This window comes from Chelon labrosus (genome assembly GCF_963514085.1).
Source record: "Chelon labrosus genome assembly, chromosome: 6".
Classification (NCBI taxonomy): domain Eukaryota; kingdom Metazoa; phylum Chordata; class Actinopteri; order Mugiliformes; family Mugilidae; genus Chelon; species Chelon labrosus.
In genome coordinates, this window is record NC_140342.1 from 12,759,457 (window position 1) to 12,782,710 (window position 23,254).

Here is a 23,254-nt window from a genome sequence, read left to right on the forward strand (position 1 = left end):
GCTCTGCCAAAATCCTGCTTTAATAACATGAAGTGCTGAACAGCTCATGCATGCGGGGAAGGAGGTAAAAACATAATAAAAAGCACTGGAGCTTTTTTTTTTTCTTTCAGTAGAAAGAGCATTAATGCCATGGGAATGAGTCGGAGGGGCTGCAGAAGTGATGATGGGAATTAAGACAGACCCAGTGTCAACACAATAGCACAAGAGCTTTGTGAAGCCTTGAAGCACGAAGGGGAGAGCCTTTTGGATATGCTATATTGTGCTGGCAGCTGAAAAAGGAACAAGCTGTTTTCTGTTTGCCTTGAAGTGAAATATTGTCCTTGAAGCAGAATTCACACCCTCCCATCATCTAGGACAGTCAGCTCAGAATCTGTGCAGACTGCTGCACAGTCAGACTGCACAACATCCAGAGAGCAATCTCTGGATATCAAGTAATACCTCAAAAAAAAAAAAAAAGTCCATTGATGATAAACAAAGCGGGCAACACACAGTGTCCGATTTTCCAGCAACGTCGGGTGGGTTTATTTTCTGCTTGGCAAGTTTTGGCACAATGATGAAAAACGAACGCTGCAGAGGGGACGAAAACGTTAAGATAAATGCCCCCAAAAAGATACCGCACCGTAGACCTTTTCCTACTACTGACAAAACTAATCTCAGAAAGTTGCAGTTTTTCCTGCGAGTCACTTCCCACACAGCGCTCGCCGACTCATCCAGGACACCTTGAGCAGACAACTGGAGTGCGCTGTCACCCCCGTGTCACCAGAGCGAGATTACAGTACGCGACTGGTTCCTCCTGGTTGTGACCGCCCGTGACAGGTTGTGACCAGTTGTGACAGCCGGTGATATGTCTGGAGTGCCACTGTAAGGGAGATGTGCTGGGACTGTCAGGTTAAGAGGTATCACGGCGAGACGAGTGTGTTTCTGTGACAGCCAGGTCTGAAAGATGAAGGATAAACATTTGGTGGTCAGGTAATGTGTGTACTTACTGGTGTCTGTTATGGTCCCCTGGCTGAGTAATGTGTGTAGATACTGATGCACATCGCTGGGATATGAAACACCTGTCATGCCGTTTGCAGTGGCCTGAGCTACGGATCCGCCAATGTGCCAAATAACTTCATGTAGACTGTCACTGACATGCTGATGCAGAGTGAAGTAAAACCCGGGAACACATACACCTGCCACGGCACGACGAGCAGACGTCACTAACACGAAGCAATCTCCCAGATTAGCAGCTGAAGGGGAAGAGTCCAGCGTTCTGTCTTGTTTATTCTCAGCTTTATCACAGAAGCTATTTAGAGATTCCAAATAAACTTTCTCCTTCATCTGGAAGACAAATATGTCGATTTTTTTATTTTTTTGTTGTTTTTCTCCCCCCTTTCTCTTCCCCGCTTCTCTGTGCCTTTACTCCACCAACTTCAGTAATCCATTTCCAAACAATGCACACTCAAATGGACTTGAGCACATTTACTTAGGCTGGGGAGAGTGCTCCATCAACATCGTTTTAATGAAATCCTGAGAGCAACGATCTGCCCTGGATGCCTGCCCAAACAGAATGAGAAAGAGAGAGAAGGAGATGTGGACAGAGAGAGAGAGAGACAGAGAGAGAGGGAGAGAGGGGGAGGGAGGGAGGAAGAGTGACACAGAGGGATGGGGAAGAAAGAAAAAACGAAAAGAAAGAAAGAAAGTGGGTTGGTGACAGAGAGGCTGGTGTCTCAGACACCCATGGGAATGTCCGCCGGAGAGAAAGAAGGACACAGGTCTTTCACCGTATATAATGAAGTAACGCAAAACCCGAGGGAAGCATTTATCACTGTTATTATAATGTTAAAGATCCCAAACTGTTTGACATTCAACCAGGAACTGATTAACAAATTCTAAAAAAAAAAAAAAAAAAAAAAGTTATCTATACTGATGGGAATACAACATGGCAATAAAAAAATAGCACATGTCCAGAAAAATCTACTTTGAACATGTCCCACATTACGGCCCCATTTCTAAAATCCTGTCATTAAGTAACTACTCAGCAAAGCCATAAAATAAGAGATAGCACACATTCTTGTAATTTTGTTGGTGTCATATCTTTTAAAACTGATCACGGGACTCCTGATAATCTTATAATCTTTACCCTTATCCATCTGAAAGCATGGCATTCCTCATTTAACATGTATCAAACAACCCTGCAGTTTGGTGTCTACCGTGGCCTCTCTGCACTGCTACCTACATAATGTCAACATTAAGTCAGGGTCCTATAGTTTCCCAGAGAGCTTACCAAAGGCAGGGCGCTTAGCTGTACCAAGGATGCTGGCTCTGCTTCACTGACCCGAGGCTGGGCGAACACGACGGCTCGGCTGAGCTGCGAATGCTCGCAGTCTCTTCCCTGCAGTTGCCTAGCTGTTTGACTACTTTTAACCAACAGACATTGCTTTTATATCTGTTTCCAACTGAGCCGCCCCACTGTAACTGTAGTCTAAAAACAAAATCACTCATTAAATACATAAAGATGAAAAATCCCAGATGCCTAACACAACAGGCTACTAGGCTTACAATACACCAGCTGAAGCTCTGGAATCATGCCTGGTCATCGCACTGGTGACTCATACTTGTCACGTTGGAGAAGTAGGAAATGTGTGTAGGAGAGTGCGAACCTCTCTACATGCTCTATGGGAGACAGATTTAATAAGGACCTGGCATCTTAGTGTACAGTATATGTACTAGTCTATGCTCTCCCCAAGCTAAAGAATGGAGATGGAAATGGGCGACAACAAGCGGACGAGAAGTGTTTATACAAAGTTTGATGCATATGAATAAAACCTTTTTTTTTTTTTTGTCCAGGTCCATATGGACCCGTTCCCATTTCACCGCTTGTTTACTCAGAGGCTCTGTCCCCTTAACTCATACTGCATAAATATTTCACTACAAGTCGAATAGACAGGCCCAAAAAAAGTGGACGGGCCCGAAGCCAGCGAAAGTGGCAAAGGATGCAAATAGAAAACAGACAAATGACAGAAACAACAGCGCTGTCCACATAGTGCGAGCACTGGAGCGGAGCTGAGAGAATGTCACTCAGGTCACAGGGATTTGACGGATGAGCTTTGTTAGTGGCTCTGTGTGACCTCGCCTTTCAACCCCTCTCAGCTTCAATGACACAAGCAAACACACACATAACCCCCCCTCCCCTCATACACACACAGACACCTAGGGAACATGAACCAGTGACAAACTAAATTAAAAGCCTGAATAAGTGTGTGGAGTAATGCAGTGAATACAGATGCGTCCACGCGGTGCTTGTTAAAATTAAGCTACTCTAGTTAATGCTTATAAACTTAAGTTCATTTAAGATCACATCGGTACTCTGGATCGACTAATACTCAATATTAAATGATCAGATCGGGGGCAACAATCTTGATTATGGGACATAAAACACACACAACCTCTAACCACATGCCTATGCACCGAGGCACAACCTACAATACACATTCCCTGACATGCAAGACAATGACAGCCCCTTTCCAGATCATCAGCTGAGGCACAAGCAGAAATTCCTGACCCATACCTGCCCTCCTCACTTTTGCCCTGTGGGCATGATCCCTCAATAGAATTGGTGACACCACTTGTCTGAGCTGTTACAGGGTTGACATGCTATACTTCCACACCAGATTTAGGAATCGTACCCCAACACACACACATTGATTTGCACACAGTTGCTTTCATACGTTTGCCAGAAACCGTGCATTAAACAGTCATTTTGCATAGGTCTCCGACTTTCACTCACCCATCACGGCACAGAATAGAACCTATGACCCAAACACAGACACATGTGTGCATGTTATAACTTCGTAGATGGGCGAATTGGTGAGTAAACAGAGGAGTGTTAAAGGCTCCCTGGTTTGTTCAAAAACCAGTCTGCTCTTTGAAAACAGGGTCACTCACATCTCACAGGGACTCAAGGCATGCCTATAGTTTTCTTCTTAAAACACGCAACCGAGTGTATGCGAACAAGGAGCAAAGCAAATGCAAAAAACGTCAAGGCAGCAACGACTCGTACAGTCCATAAAGCCTTTAAATTAATTAGCATCACCTTAGCTAGACCAGTGCAGTTCAGGTATTGTCCGGTGAGCCTAATTAATCACGACTTTGGTGAGCGGCCAACAGAGAGCGAGGACAGCCTCCTTCTGTCTGAAACTCCACAACATTGCTCCGAAGTGAACCCACATCCAGGGTTAACACAATTACCAGCATGTCCTCCCAACCATACATCCAGAATCACACCACAGGCACTGTAATTGGTGTGTCTTGAATTGCGGGCAAAAATTAGAAAAGCAGGGGAGGGAAAGAGGTGATTAATTTGCTTGAGTAGGAGGTCGGTAGTGATGTAAATCACTGCCTGTCAGTGCAGTTTAATTTCCCAGATTCCTTTGGCCTTGTCTGCGGTGCCAGCCTTGCTCGCTGATTGGTTAGCATCAGGTCATAAGCAAAGAGGTCATGGAGTGAAGGGCATAAACCATGCATGGCTTAATTACAAAATAGTACCCTCTAGGACCTATAGAGGACCTATGGACCCTAGTATTCCCTCACGCTTATTTCAAGTATGCTGTATCCACGTTGGATCGCCAGGATGCTGACAACATCCTATAAGTCTTTATGACCTGCCTGCTCTCTTGATTTGACAACACAAATAGCCACGCTACTGAAGATTTCACCCCGTTGTGAGGCAGTACTCGGTATGAAAGTGAAACACAGGCAAAAGCTTTGGTGTTGTTGTCTTTTTCTTGTCTTAAAATCTAAAAAACAAAGAAAGAAAATGCACAGTCGAGCACCCAACATTACAGCTTGCTGGCTTGAGCCGTCAAAGCTCACTTGCTCCATGATCTCAAGGAGACTGAGTTTGCATTAAACAGCATCGGGATACGGGCCGCAATCTATAATCCAATATCTGGCTTTTACACCCTGTTTTATTAGCGAGCTCAGTGGCGCAGACAACAGAGGTGTTGCTCCTCTTTGTTGCTAAATAATACCCATTCAGCAAGGTTTAGCCACAGGGGTCAAGCATACAAAGCAAGCCATTACCAGGGAGCAATTAGTTCTCAGCCACACCGATGTGAGGTCATATCTCCTTTGGCTCCTGTGACACTGGCACTGTTCACACCTGGGTAACCACCTCCTGAAAATCGGTAGCCTCCCTTGTGCATGCACGGCGCTAAGCCCCGTGTGTTGCGTGTGACATGAAATAACAACTCTCGAAAGAAAGCAATTTCTGCCTAAGCTCAGCCCGAAAGGCTGCAAAGATATGAAAAAAGAAAAAAAAAAATGCATTGTGTGTTTTGAATTATTATTTTGTTTCACCACCTATATTTAGATGAAGACAAATTATTTCGAGAACTCTCCTTTCATACCTGGGTAAAACTGACTCTCAGGCTATTTCCCCGCTTGCTTTTGATCTCAAGTTTTGCATGTATTGAAATACCTCTGACGGTGATCTTAAAATAGGCCACCTTTAACAGTGTAATATATTCAGATTGTATTCATATTTATTCATAATATATAATCTGCTACAACAAAGCTGTACATTCACGTTGTATACAATGTATCATTTTCAGAAAGAGACCCCCAAGGTGGTTTTATGAAACAAGCGAAAATCTCTGTTCCCAGGTAACACGGCTGGGCCACTAGAGGCTGTCGACCCAAAATAAGAAGCGGGTAGGTAAAATATTCAGGACAAAAGCAAAATTAAAAGCACTCCAACAAATTTATGGCTAATGAATCCATTTCTGTGTTTCATACCTGAAATCTACCTTAAAGGTTAAATAAGAAAGGATCATCCTCTTTATCTTGTGTTTGGTAAATTTTACCAGCAGAGGATGTTTACAGCTTCCAAAAAGAGGTGATGCAGCAGCAGTAATCAACCTAATTTGCAGCAGTGTCTGAAAGCAGAGTCAGTGAGGTGATACTTGACGCATGTGCGTGGGTCCGAGGACACACACACTCACACACACAAATTTGTGCACATGCACACATTACAGGCTATGTGCTTACACAGACACTCAAATAAAGCCTCATAAACAACCTAAGGCGGGAGTCCTAATGACCTGCGCCGTGTGTTTGCGAGGGTGTAAAAGTGTGTTTTGAATTAGGAAGAGGAGAGGCAGAAGATGAACTAACGATGGCTGCTAATAATTACAGATCTGTAGCGTGGAGGAGTTAATGAGGAGCCAAAGCCTCCCATGATGCCCCAGTAATAAATGAATGAGGAGTGAGAGAGAGAAGGGAGGGAGAGAGAGGGGCGTGAGATGTCAGTTTGAGAGGCTGCAATGCCCTTTGGTTTCTCTGCACTGTGGGCATGCCGACGAGAGAGGAGCTTTCCCAGAGGAGGCTTGTCTCCACACTAATGAAGATGTGACAGACCTCCGGTCTGTGACTTGCAGAGTATAGAAAAGAGGAGGAAGGAGAAGGAGGAGAAGGAGAGTGACAGCTCATATAAAATAAAAGGCAGTGAAAAGGTGAAAGGTTTCTGAGACCTTCAAACAGAATGAGACAGTGTCAGTGTCAAACCATATTAGTCTGATAGGTGATTGGTTTGAAGAGGATTTTGAGTGCTATGTGTCAATAAAAATGACTAAATGAGATTACCAAGGCACTCCGAGAAATAAAAGCGTACTCACCAGAGAGCTGGTATAGCTGGGATCAGAGGTGTCATCCTGTAGGTAGCGTGACAGCCCGAAGTCAGACACTTTACACACCAAGTTGCTGTTGACGAGAATGTTTCGTGCAGCCAGGTCACGATGAACGTAATTCATTTCTGAGAGATATTTCATCCCCGCTGAGATCCCACGCATCATTCCCACCAGCTGGATCACTGTGAATTGACCATCATTTTGCTGGAGGACAAGGAGGACAGATGAAAAGGATTATTTAGAAACCATATCTGTCCCAATTAACAGAAATGAGCATAGCTGGAGGATGGAGAGAACCAGCCAATGATAACATGCTAATTTTTAGTTCTGCTGGTTCGTCAACAAATCATAGACTATATTTGTAATTTCAGACTCCTATCGTTTGACTGTGATTCTCTATTAGGAAATATCAGTGCAAAATAAATTACATGCCTATGCGCTATTTTCTGATGTATTACACAGACAACGTGTAGTCTTCACACATTAAGTTGGTGTGAAGGCTGCTCAGGGGGAATCTTTTCCCTAAAATTAGAAAACTAGAAAAATATAAACATTACTACATTCATACGTCGTTCAAATTGCTGGCTGGTTTCACTCTGATAATGTCCAGAGGACGGGTAAACTTGTTTTAGATAAGCGAGATTGATTCCGGAAGCCAATCCTACTCATTGTAGGTGTTAGAGCATTGTTCCGTTCGGGCATGCAGTCATCCATCTCTTTAGCATCCATGCATGGTGCCCCTACCCCTGTGTGAATGCTCTGAAGAGCAAGCTTTGAACCGCCGAAACACAGTAACAAATAAGAGGGTAAGGGAGATCGATGGAAACACACGTCGGATGTGGCGGTTAGCAAAGCCAACTTCAAAGAGCCTATTTAAACCCACCCTAGATCAAAGTGGAACAGAACACCAATCCATGAGATTGAAGGAGGAAAAAAGGGAGCTGAATATTGATTAAGCGGTATGTCCGCTCAATCCTGACTATAAAGCAAAGAGTGAGGAGTCCATTAATAGCTTCGAGCTCTAATAGTGAAATTAAAGGCTGATAAGGCTAGCTAGGCTAGGGTGGAAATTTTCAAATTAACAATGATTGAAATCATGTTCATTGTCATGAAACATCCTCTGTTGGCAGCAGACGGATTAAGAAGGCCCATTCCAATTTGCATTTGGAAGGATTCTAAGCATGGACTCCTTCTCTGGGATTGCTTAATTTACTTCCAATTAGCTTCTCAGTGCCATCATTTTAAGTTTCCATTTCCACTCCCACATATGACTTTGGACTGGCCCATATAACTTTCTGTTACTTCATACATGTTCACACACAAACAAACAAACCAACAACAACCTACTCACCCTGAGGAATGAGTCAAGGGCGCCATTTTCCATAAACTCTGTGACGATCATGACCGGACGGCTCTTTGTGACTACACCCTCCAGACGGATGATGTTCGGGTGGTCAAATTGGCCCATGATTGACGCCTCAGACAGGAAGTCCCGCCTCTGTTTCTCCACGTAGCCAGCCTTCAGGGTCTTGATAGCAACATAAATCTCCCTCTTCCCAGGAAGCTTCAAACGGCCCTTGTATACTTCCCCAAATTCGCCTAGTAAGAGAAGTAACAGAGAGGTAAAGTGGGTTCTCTATCAAAAACAAATCCCACTCAAAACATGATACTAAAATAGCTTCGTTTTTGGCGTCTTATGTCTGTAGGCAGAGTTAGCAAATGGTTTTGAAGATCTTGGTTTAGTCATAGGCATGCTGGGAGTGTTTTCCAAGACTCCTCTAGTGTTGTTCCTTAAAAGATTGTATTAACAGCATGTTTCCTCTGACTCACCATAGCCATCTATCCTAAAAGACCGTCAAGCATCTTCATATTCCCCAATCAAAGAATAACAGACGAACACTATCTGGTAAATATCTGGAACCCATTTGATTAATTATCACCACCTTGGTGTCCAGCAGAGACACGGCACAGGGAAATCAACAAAAACAGAAATCTTTAATTAGTTAGTCCCCCTGCATCCTCACCCCTCTCCTATCTCTGTCACTTCCTCACACCTAGCTTGCTGAGTAGGCCAGCGTTCTGGAGCTATTCCAGGCCCAGACACATTACCAGGGGTATTTTAGCCTCCGTATGATTCAACACATTTTTTCTCAGCATGCCCTTCCGGCTGTAAAAGAGCAGTGTTCAGTCCCAAGGAAAGGGACATGTGAGGACACGTGAATATAGACGGAAGCTATTTCAATCTTCAGTTAGAATTTGCTTCAAATAAATAATCCCCTAATTACTTTTTGGTTTTGATAGATGTGGTAACAAGACATTAGAGATCGATCTGAAACAAGGACAGAAAACTAAATGTCTCTACCTGTTTCACATGCAATTGAAAAGGGATGATGCGAGGTGGGAGATGTTCAGAACACCAGCGATAGGATACAAAAACAGAAGCCCAGGGAACAGGCTGAAAGCCTTGAGTTATTTCTAAAGCCATTATGTCCCTGGGTAGCTGGCCTATATACTGCTTGTTCACTTGACATAGGCCCTTGACATGTTCCCGTCTAATGCGGCTGCCAAAAGGGCCGGGCTTCGTGACCTTGAACGGATTCAGGCTAGACGTGTTTGCACACGCGTACACACACAAAAACATAGCAATCCACATTTGCACAAGAAAACCATTGGACAGATCATTGCATGATGTTCAGCGTACCTGCACCGATGACCTCCTCTATTTTAACGGTGGAGACGTCAATCTCCTTGGCAAATTCTCGCACGGCTTCGTTGGGGTCCTCGTAGGTGAAGGGGTCGATGTAGATCTTCATTCCCGGGGAGCCTGAGAAGTGGGTCGGGCAGCCCAGTGGGGAGGGGCAGTTAGACATGTCGGCTCGCAAAGAGAGTTCTAGAACAACCAGAGCGCTCAGTGAGCTTTTAACAAGCAAGAAACTTCTTTTCTTTTCTTTTTTTTTTTTTCCTTTGGGTAATGTCTTGTGTTAATGGTTGATGAATGGAGATAACCTTCATGTCGTGGCTTAATTCACAGTGACACGGCATTACTTCCAATCACTACAACCTCCTAACAGTGGCAAATGATGATAACTCCATTTGCTCTGTGGTCCTCATCAGAGACAAACCAAAGCACTACAATATGCAAATGAAAATCAATATATGTTTCACGCAGTATAGGTGCACAATTACATGAACAACCTCAGTCTCACAAGTAGAGAGACTACAAAATGGTGCTTTGACTATTCAATACATGGAAGAGGCAAACAGACCACAACAAACATACACACAGAGAGAAAGATCAAGGGACAGAAGGGCAGATGGGGGTTTATAGAAAGAGTGAATGTGGATTTTTTTTTTTAACCCCTTTATCCTTTACCCTAGCAGTATCTCCTCTTTGATAGTGGTGAAACCAATTTCCCTGCAGCCTTTCCCTATAGGAGCTCATAAACAGATAAAACCACTATGCTATCAACTAGCTCTTTATGCCATTCTGCAGGAGGTGAGCTCACTTCACAGACCGGAGACGTCTGCAAACCCGAGGACAGGTTGTCTGTGTCGAACAGCTCGACGGGGGGGAAAAACACTTGTAAACAAATTTTGCTGCCACGAGACGGACCGGGCGTCAAATCATCTCTTCTGCAGTGACGTTCAAGGGCGGCCGTCTTTCACAGATCTGTTTAGTCAAAACCTTGACGGCCATGATTGGAATAAACCAATCTCCATCAAGTCAATTTGCGTTCGTCCATTTGCATAACTCACACAGAAGGAGGGAGGAGTCTCAAGAGACGGAAGGAGAACGGGGTCTAGTCCCGGGGTCGAGGTGCCTCACCTTGCTCTCGACTAGAAGCTGATTCTAGTTACCACGCTAATTACCTTGAATCTTATCTGTGCGAGTATAATTGCTCATTAGAGATTCCATACAGACTGGATTCAAGTTAATCCATGAAAGGGTTTACAGCGTAGCCTTCCATAAAGTCCCTTATTTACAAGTGTTGCCAAGCTGCTCACTCAGCTGCACAACTGGGTGGAATCTCTGCGGGGACCGTACTCAACAATGAAGCGTATGAAAGCACACAACACTCAAAATCTCGAGCGTATGCGCACATACCTCTAAATAAACGCACAGCCATTACTTCCTAATTCACGGTCCAGAGTTCACTTTCATGTATAATTTAAAATTCAAACTGTTTATCGCTCTCCCTCCCTCCGGTACAGCCCTGGTTAACTGGACTCATCTTTTTATGGCCACCGGATAAAAAATAGATTCTCACTTTAATATTTCAAAGGCCCTTCATCTGAGTGTATGAAGCACATGTATCCAGACGTCAGTTCTATTTATAGCCGACGCATGAAACAACAACAACTCTGTCAGGAGAGAATGCGCCGCTGCTACAGTGACTCACAGGCATAGCGTTCCATATATCACACCTTTCTCGAATAAATGGACACGTATAACACTTTAATGGGAAAATGGACAAATTCATTAAGTTATTGGATTTGGTTTATAAATCATCACGAAGTCCCTACCCTACGACACAATTGCTCAAACAATTAAGAGTATTTAGTTGACTGGCATTATAAGTTACAGTTTACTGCACTGCACTTAACCATGTTATTTTCACCAATGTCCGACATTTACCCTGCCATTAGTCTGCCCTGCTCGTTTACTAAATGCCACTAATGTAGCCACAAATCACCAACACAGCAGTAATGCTTACATTAATCTATTACTGGCAATGGGCACAATCAAATTACCGGTCCTACTGCAAAGAACTGACATGCCGCCTAAAGACAAACAGCGACGTCAGTGACTGAAACAGAGCTGAGATAAATGCTCCTCTTTTCGAGTTAAAAGGAAACATCATTTCTTTTAAGTTTTCAGAAAACAGCCATTATATATTTTATGTGATTATGCGCTTTGAGGAACAACGCAAGACGCTACTGTACATCCCTGCAGTGGATTCACTCCCATTTCACGAAGGTCTGAGATGTGCACTAATCTGTGCGGTGGCTTTGAATATAATGAGCCGAGTTTTCTTCCTAAACACAAACTAATTATCCATCGTTTGATGTTCGCAAATCATTTGTCACAACACACGCTGTGGCTTATTAGTATGGAAACCTCAGAAGGGATCGAAACATTGTATGGGATTAGCATTTACATTGGAATAGACAGTGAAATATTGGTGTGGTTTGTTTTTTTCCAGGCTTGTGGTGGCTTGCGCAGCCATTCTAAAAGCTTTAAACTGTTTGTATATAATATTTAGGATTATGACGAGCGAGTAGGCAAGCCACAACAATCTACGGATGCTTCCTATTTCTGTTTATACATTCAGGGGATTAAAAGGCTATGCTGTGTATTTAATCAGATCCTGCACTCGCCACTCTTCTGCCTCTCCCTTTCATCCAAATATAGTCACTTGCTCCAAAAAACAAGATGGCAACAGCCAAACTTGTGATTTCAAAATGGTGGCCCACAAACCAATAGGTGGCGTCACTGCGGCCACGTCTCTATGTTTAGAATTCTCGTGCGGCGAGAAAAGGAAGTATAAACATATCTGGCATCTAGCTCTGAAAAATGGGTTTCCAATATCATTCTTATTGAGCACAGAGGCTCCGAGGCACAAACAACATCTGCAGCTACATGGCAACGAACAGGGTCCAAACACGAGTGAGTTAAAACGCGTTGGTAGTCATAGTGTACACAGAGAAACATTAGGAATCGTGTAGTACTAGCATGTTTGTTAATTAACTCATGCTGACAGGATGTCGGCGAGAGGAAAATAATAAAAGGGAATGAATGCACCATGAATAATTGCATCCACAGAGGTGTGTGCGATCCAGTAAATTCATAAACAAGTCAGACCCCCTCACTCCATACATAGTTTGTAGTGTTTTAGGTTTAATTAGTAGATAAAATGTCATTTTTACTCAACTATGAATGACTCAAAACGACAAAGAGCAATTCATTTGTGCATTTGGTTCAGTGGATCCTGTTTTAATTTATTCAGAACTCTCTTAAGAGTCCACTTGTGGCCAATTAAATGGACTGGACATAGCTTAGAAAGGCACAGATATCCCACAGTTCGTACTGAAGATAAGGGCAAAACCTATGCAATGAAGTCCAAAGAACTCTCTGTAGACTAGAACTTTTAGTCCTGCGTCACTTTGGACATTGTAGGTGAGGCGCAGACCCCAATGGCTGTGACTGGTAGCTAGGGTTACAGAACAATAAAGACACATCAGAGCCAAGGCACAAATGATGGTGTGAACCCCTAAAACGTAGGCTCCGCATAGACCAGTTCGAGGACTATATAACCCAGCTTAAGACAAGGCATAGGGGCAAGGGTATGAAAAGATTTTTAAAGCACTGAGTCTTCCCAGGAGCCTTAAAAATTGTTAAATGGGAGATTTGGTTATCTGGCCAAACTGAACAGGGTCTGGGTCAAGGAGTTCGCTGAGGAGTTTGGAAAATTACTGGTCGGAAAATCTCAACAGCACAATCATATCACACAGTAAAAGGGCCGGAGGTCCATCTGAGTAATGGGCATCTGGTTCAAATCACAAGGACGTTCAAATCATAAAGAAAAAGACTCTAATATGACGAGAAAAACATTTTGCTTTTTGGGCAAAACTCCAAAAACTATGTCTGTCTAACACCGGGAACTGTTCATCATCTGCCAAATGCAGACGATAAGCAGTGCAGTGACCTGATATAGTTCAATGATCTGAAGCACACGTTGTTAATCGGTTTATAACATTTATAGAGTGCAAAGTGTAAAGGGTTCTGAGTACTTTCTGAATCCACTGAATGGCTTTAGGATCATTAGTGGTTAAAACAAACAAAAGTTATCCTGGGCCTATGATAGAGGTGGTTGCTCAAAGGCAGCACTGGATGTGGTGTGGGTTCCAGTCTACTTGTTTGGACATCACACCCAGCATTTGGTGTTAAGTCTGATTTTCAGAACCACAACCATTCGGCTGCACCACTGAATTCACAGCATTTAGCAGCTTCCCTTTTTAGGTCAGCTGGAAACGATGAGATGGCACGAGACGTGTGCGGCAGCATCTGGAACAGCTGGGTGAAAGACATCAACCCATTTTTTGGAGGTTCACCCAAAGCAATCAGCTGAGCAGTTCTGTCTTATTGTTACGGTGAATACTGCAATGACAAAGCTGTCAGTCAAATCTTGAGAGAATAGAGGAAAACAATGCATTGTGGGGTGCGGGAAATCTTCATACATGTTGGCATTGTGATGGCTGAAGGGATGAACCTATGAATAGGATCCCTTATCAGCTTTTTACTTCCCCTCCACTTCAAATTGCTTATTTGGCAATTAGTGCTGCAGGCGTCTGTGATCTTTTGTTTATTTTCCTGACTTCCGTTAATTGCATCAGGCTCTCCCAAATATAGCCGGCGACAAGACTGACTCTTCTGTCCACATCAGTTTTAATGAGCCTGAAGCTGCCACTCTTGTGGCTCTGACACAAAGTAACTGCGTTGAAACACTTTGCTGTGTCAGGCTCAACAAAACTCAATACCCTAGAGTGAGCCCCCTCTCAGACTGCTAGATCGGCAGTACGTGGGTCTTTCATTTGAGGTAACAATACTTTTACACATTCTTTTGTGAGTGAGCGAGCGTGTCTATTTGTCAGAGGTAATATGTGTCCCTCCAGGCTCCCTCCTCTTATCCGCCGCTGCCCCGGGGGACGCTTAAAACACGACTCAATCACAGCTATCATACAGCCCTAAGAGATGTCAGTCAATGTCACTGTGTAAAAGAAGGGAAATGTCATTTACATCCACAAGCACCTGGTACCTGAGGTAATTTCAATTCTGCCGTACCTCCATATCATTAATACATAATACATATGTTTAACAGACATGTGTTGCATCATGAATGATAGGCTAGCAGCAGAGGGACAAAATGGATGTGGGGGAAATATGAACAAAAATAAATATGTGAGCACACAAAAGGCTCCGATTTAAAAACAAGGTCAAGATTAAACTGCATCTGGAGCTGAATCTAAATAAACAGCTGAACTAGCTGATGGTCTCCATGATTTTTGGTGTACTATTATCTTGTTTGAGTGATATTTAGGATTTTGAGCAAAGACGAATGGCATTAAATTCCAAGTAACGTGAACTCATAACCACCTAAGTATCGCATAGAGTAATTAAGTGCACAGAGAGTGTGCATATCTATTTTTGCTGCAAGACAATACTGTACACAAGCTGTAAAAATATGACAAATACAAATATATTGATGTGCTCTTTAGAAACTGGCGTTGCCATGAATGAAATCAACAAATTAAAGTGGCATTCTCAAAGACTTCAGATAAATACAGTAGATATCTGTTAAGCATATCGCCAAATGAGGTAACCCAGTGGTGACTATAGGAAAACATTGCAGTATTTATATTTTTTCATTATTATAACATGTCTTGAGAAAATTGCCACATTAAGTTACTGCTAATGCAGTCTCTATAAATGCTGAATGCTAAATCATCATCAGACAATAGTCAGAGATGCTAATGCTACTAATGCAATCTGAGCATTTATCAGGGCTGCAGCTTCACATTAAAAGCAACTGACTGCACACAAGAGAGTCAGCTTGAAAAAATGCGATTTCTGACGCTGTCTGCAGACTCATGACGTGTGCGGCACAACACGGTTGCTCACAGTATACTGAATACTGTGACTTGCTAACTACATTTTTCTGTTACCACCACCAGGTAACTACAGGTGTAGCTGTGACAGAAATCTTCAAGACTGCCACTTTAACATCCAACATGTACAATACGGCACCAACAACTAACCACCAGCTTAGAAGATGTGTAAGTATCATGGTGGACTCACCTCTTCCTGTGCTGTAATGTTGCAACTTGTCACTGTACACCGCCTCCTTGGTGTACGCTCTTTTCCTAAGGGAGCAATGAATATTGAGAAAGGAGAGAAAATAAGAGACGATGGGATGAAAGGAATGGTAAATAAGGTCTTATTACTGCTCATGTTTTTCTGCATGGCCTGGAAAATGACGCAGCTGAAATGGAATCAGTTGCAGAGGGTTAGCAATGGCAAATGAAGTTTATGAAAATGAGCTGATTTTTAATTAGACCTTGATAGGATCTCTTTCCTTTTCATGTGTCTCCTCTGCCTCGGCATCAAAAGAGCCGGGGCCCATTTGATGAACACTTTACTTGCTCACACTTGCACGCGGCGCTGCAGAAAATTTGACTTTCATATATCTAAAGTGAGGCAAGACAGGGATGTGACAATGTGACAAACTGCAGCAAAACGAAATTGGCTTAACAGGGCAAAGTAGGAGTTGTTGGGTTCTCTGTGGAATTCAGTGTTCCTTTTCGAATGTGACAAGATAGCTTTTATTTCCATCAAATATGTTGCATTCGAATGTTATTTTTGTCTTTATTAAATGGGACAGTGTTAGAATTAGAGAGGCTTTAGATGGGTGGTAAGGAAAGAGAATGTCAAAATGACATGCAACACAGTTACACGGCGATCATCAAACCGCCATCATCGACATCCTGGGTGTTGTGGTTATGTTGTGCTTTCACCATTCAATATGCCCGATAAAATCTATGTACTACAATACACAGTGTGTTTCAAAGTATACCCAAGAGATCCAGATATATTGCTAATACAGGTACATAGTTCAGTGGCCTAGTATCAGTTAAAAAGAATGTCAGTAATTTAACATTAATATTCAAGATATGTTTAATTTTATTATGGCATAATGTAGTAATACAGAAAAAAAATGTGGTGGGACATTTCTTCATGCAGTGTTGTCATCCATATTTCTATAGTTATTATTAAAAATGAGGAGCATGCAGAGACACAGTCTTGAGCCACATGGTGTTCATGTTATTGTGTCCACCCCCTATATTTACTACAGTTCCCTTGGAAGCATGGAGGCAATGAAAGGTGAAATCTGAAGCAAATTCCTCCTTCACAATACAAATAGCAGCCTGAAAAGAAGTTATTTTTTGGGACAAATCTGGCAACAAAGTCGCTAACGTTGCAGCAGTTTCTGAGCACGTAACGAGACACGCACACATTAAGAGACAAGGGGAAAAAAATGGTTTACCTGCTGCACACAATGGAGATGGCAATGAGGGAAACAATAAAGACCACTCCTGCCGCTGCTGACCCCGCAATCAGAGGAAGCTGTTCCCTCAGCTCAGACTTGAAATCATCTGGGTTGCACAAAGAGAAGACAGACAGGCATTGAGAACGGCTTAGGCAAGGCGACGTTGACTGCGTTTATTTGGGAGTGTGTATGTAACAGTGTGTTTTGGAGGGTGCAACAGGGAGGAGAAGAAGAGGCAGAGCAGAATGGTTAAGCTGGGTGTACCGATGGCTAAAGAAAACACATAAAGCTCTGTGCTGAGAGGTGCGGACTGAAATCCAGTGAGCTTTCGAAAGGCTGACTGACAGGCCCGTGTTTGATAAAGCAGGAGAAAGACAGAGAGTGAGAGAGACGCATAAAACGGATGGTGAGGGCGGCCTCTCAGCCTTTTTATGTTGCTTTAGCTGTCAAAAATGACTGGACAAGAAAACGCACCTTGGAATGTTGTTTCTGCAGGTTTGAAAGAAAGCCACTGGCTAACAATCACACCTACAGCCCAAACATGTTTTATGTTAGCCAGGACTGACTTGCTTGTGGTTCCAGCACGGCCTAAATGTCTGCCTAAAAATGCTACACTGCAGAATCCTCGTTTATCTTTTTGTGCGCCCGCCCTTCCCGCGACTCTGGCACCGGCAAACATTGTAGTTAAAGCGATGCACGATTTAGCATGCTGCAGGCAAATCAGTAGCTCCTAAATCCAATCCCGCGTGTAGAATGGGACTATTGGATTAAAGTGATAAAGGGAGAACTAATGCATCTTCGGAGCAGTGTGAATGCCGCAATATATGAGGAAACTGGATGTGACAAGAATTGCTCACTCTTTTAACTTGCACATTTATCAAGTACGTTTCGAGCAAACAGTGTGAATGCGGTTCTAGCTACTCAGGTTGCACTTTCCTGGCAGTCTTCCTGTTCTCTTCTGATGTACATTAGGTGTGAGCGGTCCAGGTAAATCTCCCATTTCACACACATGAGAATGGTGACTTTCCTTGACAGCAAGAAATCACACAGCTACCTGTTCCAGCGGTAAATAGGCTCCTATTACAATCAGTTAGCTCTCAAGGCCTGTCCCTATTAGAAAACCGGGAGCTGTGTCAGTCACCTAACTGATGGACCAATCACCTCTTCATTCATCACACATGCCAATCAAGTCCGCACCGCGTGCTCGTGTCACGAGGCGGCAAAAGGACATCTCGTGGAGGTGTATGAAGACGTGGTGACAGGAAGACAAAAGGGATTATATGTTCTTTAAAAAAACAAAAAAAAAACACGGATTGGCTGGGTGGCGAGGTGTTGTCTTCATGAGGCGACGCCGCAGCTTGACAGGGGGAGAAAAGACTGGTGGAAGGGCAGGAGGTGGAGACGTGGGTGTTTTTGTCAGCGGCCCTCTAGTGTCTGCCGCTAATTGCCTTGACGAATGTCGTGCTATGGCAGGCAGCCAGCGAGTGAACCGTAAACAGCGTCGGTGTGAGCCAGCGCGAGGCGTGTGCGCGCATGCGCTTGTACGAGCTCGTGCGCACGTGTGTTTTTGGGAAGGGATCGTTTGGGACCACGAGGGAGAGAGCGGGGCGGCCGCCACTGCGCCACCACAGCTGCTCTGCTCAGGTAAATAGCCGCGATGATCGCCTTCATCATCATTACTATGGCTCCCATCTTCCCCTCCCTGAAGATCGTCGGTGCCTCTTTCATCGTTACCGTCTTTATCAGCGATGATACAATGCGGAAATATCACTCCTGTCTTCGAGACATTTGAAGATACGTGCGTCGAAGTCACAAGGGTGTTACACATCTCCTGTCGAACGTTTAATAAGTCTAGACTGAATCGCGCTGTGCTAGTTGTAGAACTAATATCACCGGCAAGCCTGGCAAAGGCTAAAAAGAAGAGATATGCAGCGCCGCCATCCTCGACTCTCTGCACACACACTTCCTTCCACTTACTCTGATGAACATAGTCCCCCAACCTTGCCAGTTTACCAGGTGTTACAGCCCCTCTTCAGCCCCTTCCCTCTCCACCAACCGCCTGCCACCCATGGAAAAAAAAAAAAAAAGTATTTCATCAACTACTAATCACAGCTATGCATTCTGGGATGGCTCTCCAGCAACAGCAGGCCTGGGTGAAAAACCAATTAGCTAAGCATTTTGGATCAAGCACAGTTAGTTGCACAAACAAAAGACACTCAGCGTTCTACATATTCAAAGCACACACACGCACACACACACACCCACACACTCGCACTCCAACCTGACCGTGAAGGAAATTAATTTAGAAATAGAAGTGCAATCAAACATCACTGTTCTCCTCTATCTCACCTTCTAATAATAAAGCAACAACAAATATAAAGAGACGCGGGAGTGTTAGAGAGAGAGAAAGAGAGAAAAAAAAACAAGGCAGAGAAGGATAGAGCGAGGGAAAGAGAGAGATGGAGAGAGAGAGAGACGCAAAGAGAGCTATTTCTCCTGGCTCTGCGATCCTTACCATCTGTGAGGGTTTGGAAGCACATCTTGCTGCTGTATTTGCCAAAGCCAGCCACGGTCCGCGCCCGCACCTGTACCACGTACACGGTACCTGGCCTGAGGCCCTCCACGCGCGCCGTGTTGGTTTGGCTCCGCAGGATGGTGGAGTTAATCTCCGCGTGGTCCTGAAAGGAGCAGCGAACACAAGAGACACGGTTAGAGATAAACTGCACCGAGGAGACGTCGCGGAAGGAAAGTGACGCAGATGGGAAAACAGTCAAAGCTAAATCCAGCGGCGGAGGAATAGGTTTGACAGTGAATCAACACACAAGCTTATCAGGAAATCCAATATTCAGGATGTAGCGTGGCAAAAGTGGAGTGAATTTGATAGAAATCAGTTAAATATTTCAGTTGTTGCAAACCAAACGTACAGTGTATATTTGTAACACCACTGACAGAGGACAAATGACATATACAGATAACAGAAAGGAGTATACTTTATAAACAGCAAACACTGAACAGTTCTGCGTCATAAAGGCCTACCTCGTAAGGGCAGATTTAAACAGGAATTGCTCGTTCGTTTTCCTCCAGTTTTTAATAAGGCCTCAGTCAGTTTGAACATCAAATACGCAACGCTGCACAAAGCATACGAGCGGCGAAATGCACGCCGCTCACACGAGTATCTCCCGTTCATACGCTAACACACAAGGCGCCAATTAAAGCTAATCGTATTTTGCAGATTACAAAGAGCAATAGCTACTTCTGAACGGTAATGAAACGGGCATTGTGTGCGCGCGTGTTTCTTCGGAGGGTATTTAATTACGGCAAGAAGTTTGAACATTGCGCCCCCCGTTGCTTTGTTGACTGAAATAGGTTGCTTTTTTAAAAGTGACAACAGGCCAATTCTATGCCCAGCGAAGTGTTTTTTCATTTAAGGCTATGAAAGAAAAATCCTGTGCAATCACTGTTTGTTGCAATGTTCTATTCACGGGTTTGCCCCTGGTTTTATACATTGTTTTTTTTTTTTATTTTGTTTTGTTTTTTAATATCTGAAAATCTGTTTAGATCCTGGCAAAAATGTTATTTTCACCCCTACAGACTTGCAGGTATGTATGGATGTATTCATATAGCCATCCATTAAGTTAATTTGTGGCCTGAACGGTGGCGCTTGAGCCGCGCCGACTCTGCTGCAGTGTAGTTTGGGACTTGCTGGAGGTATCTGCTATGAGGGATCAGTAATGACTTGGGCCTGTCACCTTCCCTTAACCCAGAGCGAATATGACAGCCAGAAAATAAGACTGCACCTACACTACACCCACCACCGCAGGCTGCTGATAGCTGGGTGCTGACAGACCGCACAGAGGGAGAGGGGCAGCTGAAAGCGAAGGGGCAAATATCTCTGAGTCAGTAATACAATGTAAATAGATGCAGGCCTTTTTTTAAGCTCGGTAAACGCTCTATTATTTAATGCTGAATTACATCTTCTCGTACATGCATTGCCGCTATGAGAAAATATCAGATGGAATCTGTGTTGACACCAGAGTGGAGTGGAAAAAAAATAGATAGGCAAGGAGGAAAGAAGGGAGGGAAGGAGGGAGGGAGGTGGAGGAGGAGGAGGATGGAAGAAGATGGCAGGAAGCGATAAGAAACACGAGGCAGAAGCAACCCACGTCGAAATCATTATCCAATCTGATTGGTGTAATTGAATCATTCCGGTTGCTCCGTCATTGAGCAGACGAGGTAAACACAGCTATGAAATCTGCCCCCCCACATAATGGTGTGTGCAATCACATTAACTCTTATTGGACACTCTGGGCTTGATGAAGACAAATGTTGGGGCTTGGGATGGGAGAGCATCACACCAACACGCTTTCATTCTATCTCGGAGAGGAAAGAGATATTTATAAATGGAATGCTGGATATAACCGGTTTAGAGAGTGTAATCATTTCGTGGACCTTTTGTTCATGACATTACACAAACTGTCATTTCTCCAATGTGCTGCATACAAATTCTCAACTTCAGAGTGGCAGCTTATGCAGCTGAAAGAGGTTCAGAATACAAGAAGCCCCTCGAGAGACCGGAACCATAGTCACCTATTCATCTGGTCCAGGACACGGTTGAATGCTCACGGAGCGCATGGGGTCAGGATTTGCCTATTCCAGATATCAGTCTGCCTGCATTTTTCAGAACCACACCCCCATCTGTTGAGTTTGAATGGAGGACAGGTGAGCAGACAGATGGCAAACCGCCAATGGGCTAGCATCCCTTGGGGGAGCACCAGCGAGGAATGGCCCTTTCATGCTGCCTGTCAAATGGGGATTATGTGACTCACATACACACCCACATCTGCCACTTAAAAATAAGCTGGCATTTGGCAATCCGGCAGGTTAGAGGATAGCCAATAAAAGGCCATGCCAGGAGGGACTTCCAGCCACGAGAGGTCCTGTCCTGCTGCCAGTCAAATGGGGATTAGGAGGACCACACCCTAGCTTGCTAAATAAAGAAAGAGCTGCAGGTGGGAAGCAGATGGCTGAGCAGCCAATCAAAAGCATTGCCAGAGGTGACAGAAAAGGAAGCTCCATAGGGAGTTTGGTTACTGAAGCATTCAGTAAAATCATAAACACCATAAAACCTTAGAAAGAATGATCTAACTAACAGATTCTTTTCATACTTTTTCAGATTTTCTTATGTGTCATTGACCTTAGGGAGTTTAACACATCTTCATTGGTCCTAGTTGCCCAACTACCAGTCTATCTGGACAGGGACCCACTTAAAGAAATGATCTTGGATGTATCTGGACATATGGATGCACTGTCCCTTCAGGCTGGCGCTGCCCTCAAAGTCCTTGAAGATTTTGACAAACTGCCAATGGCTAATCAACGAGATGAAGCAGCAGCAAAAGTTGGTGCTCCTCAGGCTACCTTGTCTATTCTACTCAAACAACGAGGAAAGGTCACGGCTGCTGGTGATGGAAAATGCGAAACAAGCGCGCACGGAAAAAAAGCAACTACGATGGAGTCGAGTGGACTGAAAATGCCCAGTCGCGTAGTGCCCCCTCGGGCAAACCCTCGTTGAGCTTGTATTAGTTCATTCATGTAATGAATGTACGAATTTCAATTATATAGTAATCTGTATGAAAAAAATAAGGAATTAAAATGTGAGGAACTGAAAAACGAAATCAGTGATAATAATCATGGACTCAATTTGACCCAGGCAGAAGTGATGACTTTAAGCAGTTTCCATTGTATTTAGTTAACTTATTTTATAGGTTCTACTAAAATATACTATGACGAGATCAATTACCATCCTAATGCTGGAGGGCCTACATTTGTATTTTTACTTGTTAAACCTTCAGTTAAATTCCTTGTAATTGCCAGCGACCTCCCAATTGCAATTGTGCTGCTAGTGAACTGCTGAGGGGGATTTGAATTTCTTCTCTTCCCTTTCTCCCATTTTTTCCACCTTATTTTTAAAAAATATTTTTTTTGTGTGTGTGTGTGTGAGCTTTTCAGTCAAAGTCACTTTCTGGGCCTGTAAAGGCCACCAAGACATTATATGTCATGGTGAACTATAAAAATAAGCCTGACTTGACTTGACTTCAATTCAGTTGACGCGCGTTGTGTGTGAGTGTGGATCAGTGTTTGTGTGTCTGTTTTTCAAAAAATGCCAACCACCCAAAAATGGACAGCATGGCCACTTGGCACAGAGACAAACATGGTGGGATACCATGTGTCCTCTTCACAGGCTCTCACTCACACACACACCCATGCATGGAAATAGAAAGCACACACACTCAAACACGAACACGCACACAAAGAAAGATAGGGAGGATACAAGGGAAATCATTTTAATATTGCGCGTGTAAAAGGGAATTACAAATAAAGGGAATATCTCCCATCAGTGTTCCTGATTAAAATGTATTGCCTTGACTAAATTAAAAAAAGTGGAGAAATATAGGCTTAAAACCTCAGATTAGGTTTATT

At 43.7% G+C, this 23,254-nt stretch overlaps 1 protein-coding gene across 1 annotated transcript in view; it reads right to left on the minus strand.

The window, feature by feature from the left end:
- Window positions 1–23,254, minus strand: part of ephb1 (EPH receptor B1) — a 151,183-nt gene that overhangs the window by 10,378 nt on the left and 117,551 nt on the right. The window contains exons 7-12 of the mRNA XM_084546494.1: window positions 19,293–19,455; window positions 16,775–16,883; window positions 15,529–15,593; window positions 9,373–9,561; window positions 8,023–8,270; window positions 6,660–6,875 (exon numbers count right to left, since the gene is read on the minus strand). Of these exons, the coding sequence (XP_084402620.1) occupies window positions 6,660–6,875; window positions 8,023–8,270; window positions 9,373–9,561; window positions 15,529–15,593; window positions 16,775–16,883; window positions 19,293–19,455 (990 nt within the window). The remainder of the gene's footprint in view (window positions 1–6,659; window positions 6,876–8,022; window positions 8,271–9,372; window positions 9,562–15,528; window positions 15,594–16,774; window positions 16,884–19,292; window positions 19,456–23,254) is intronic.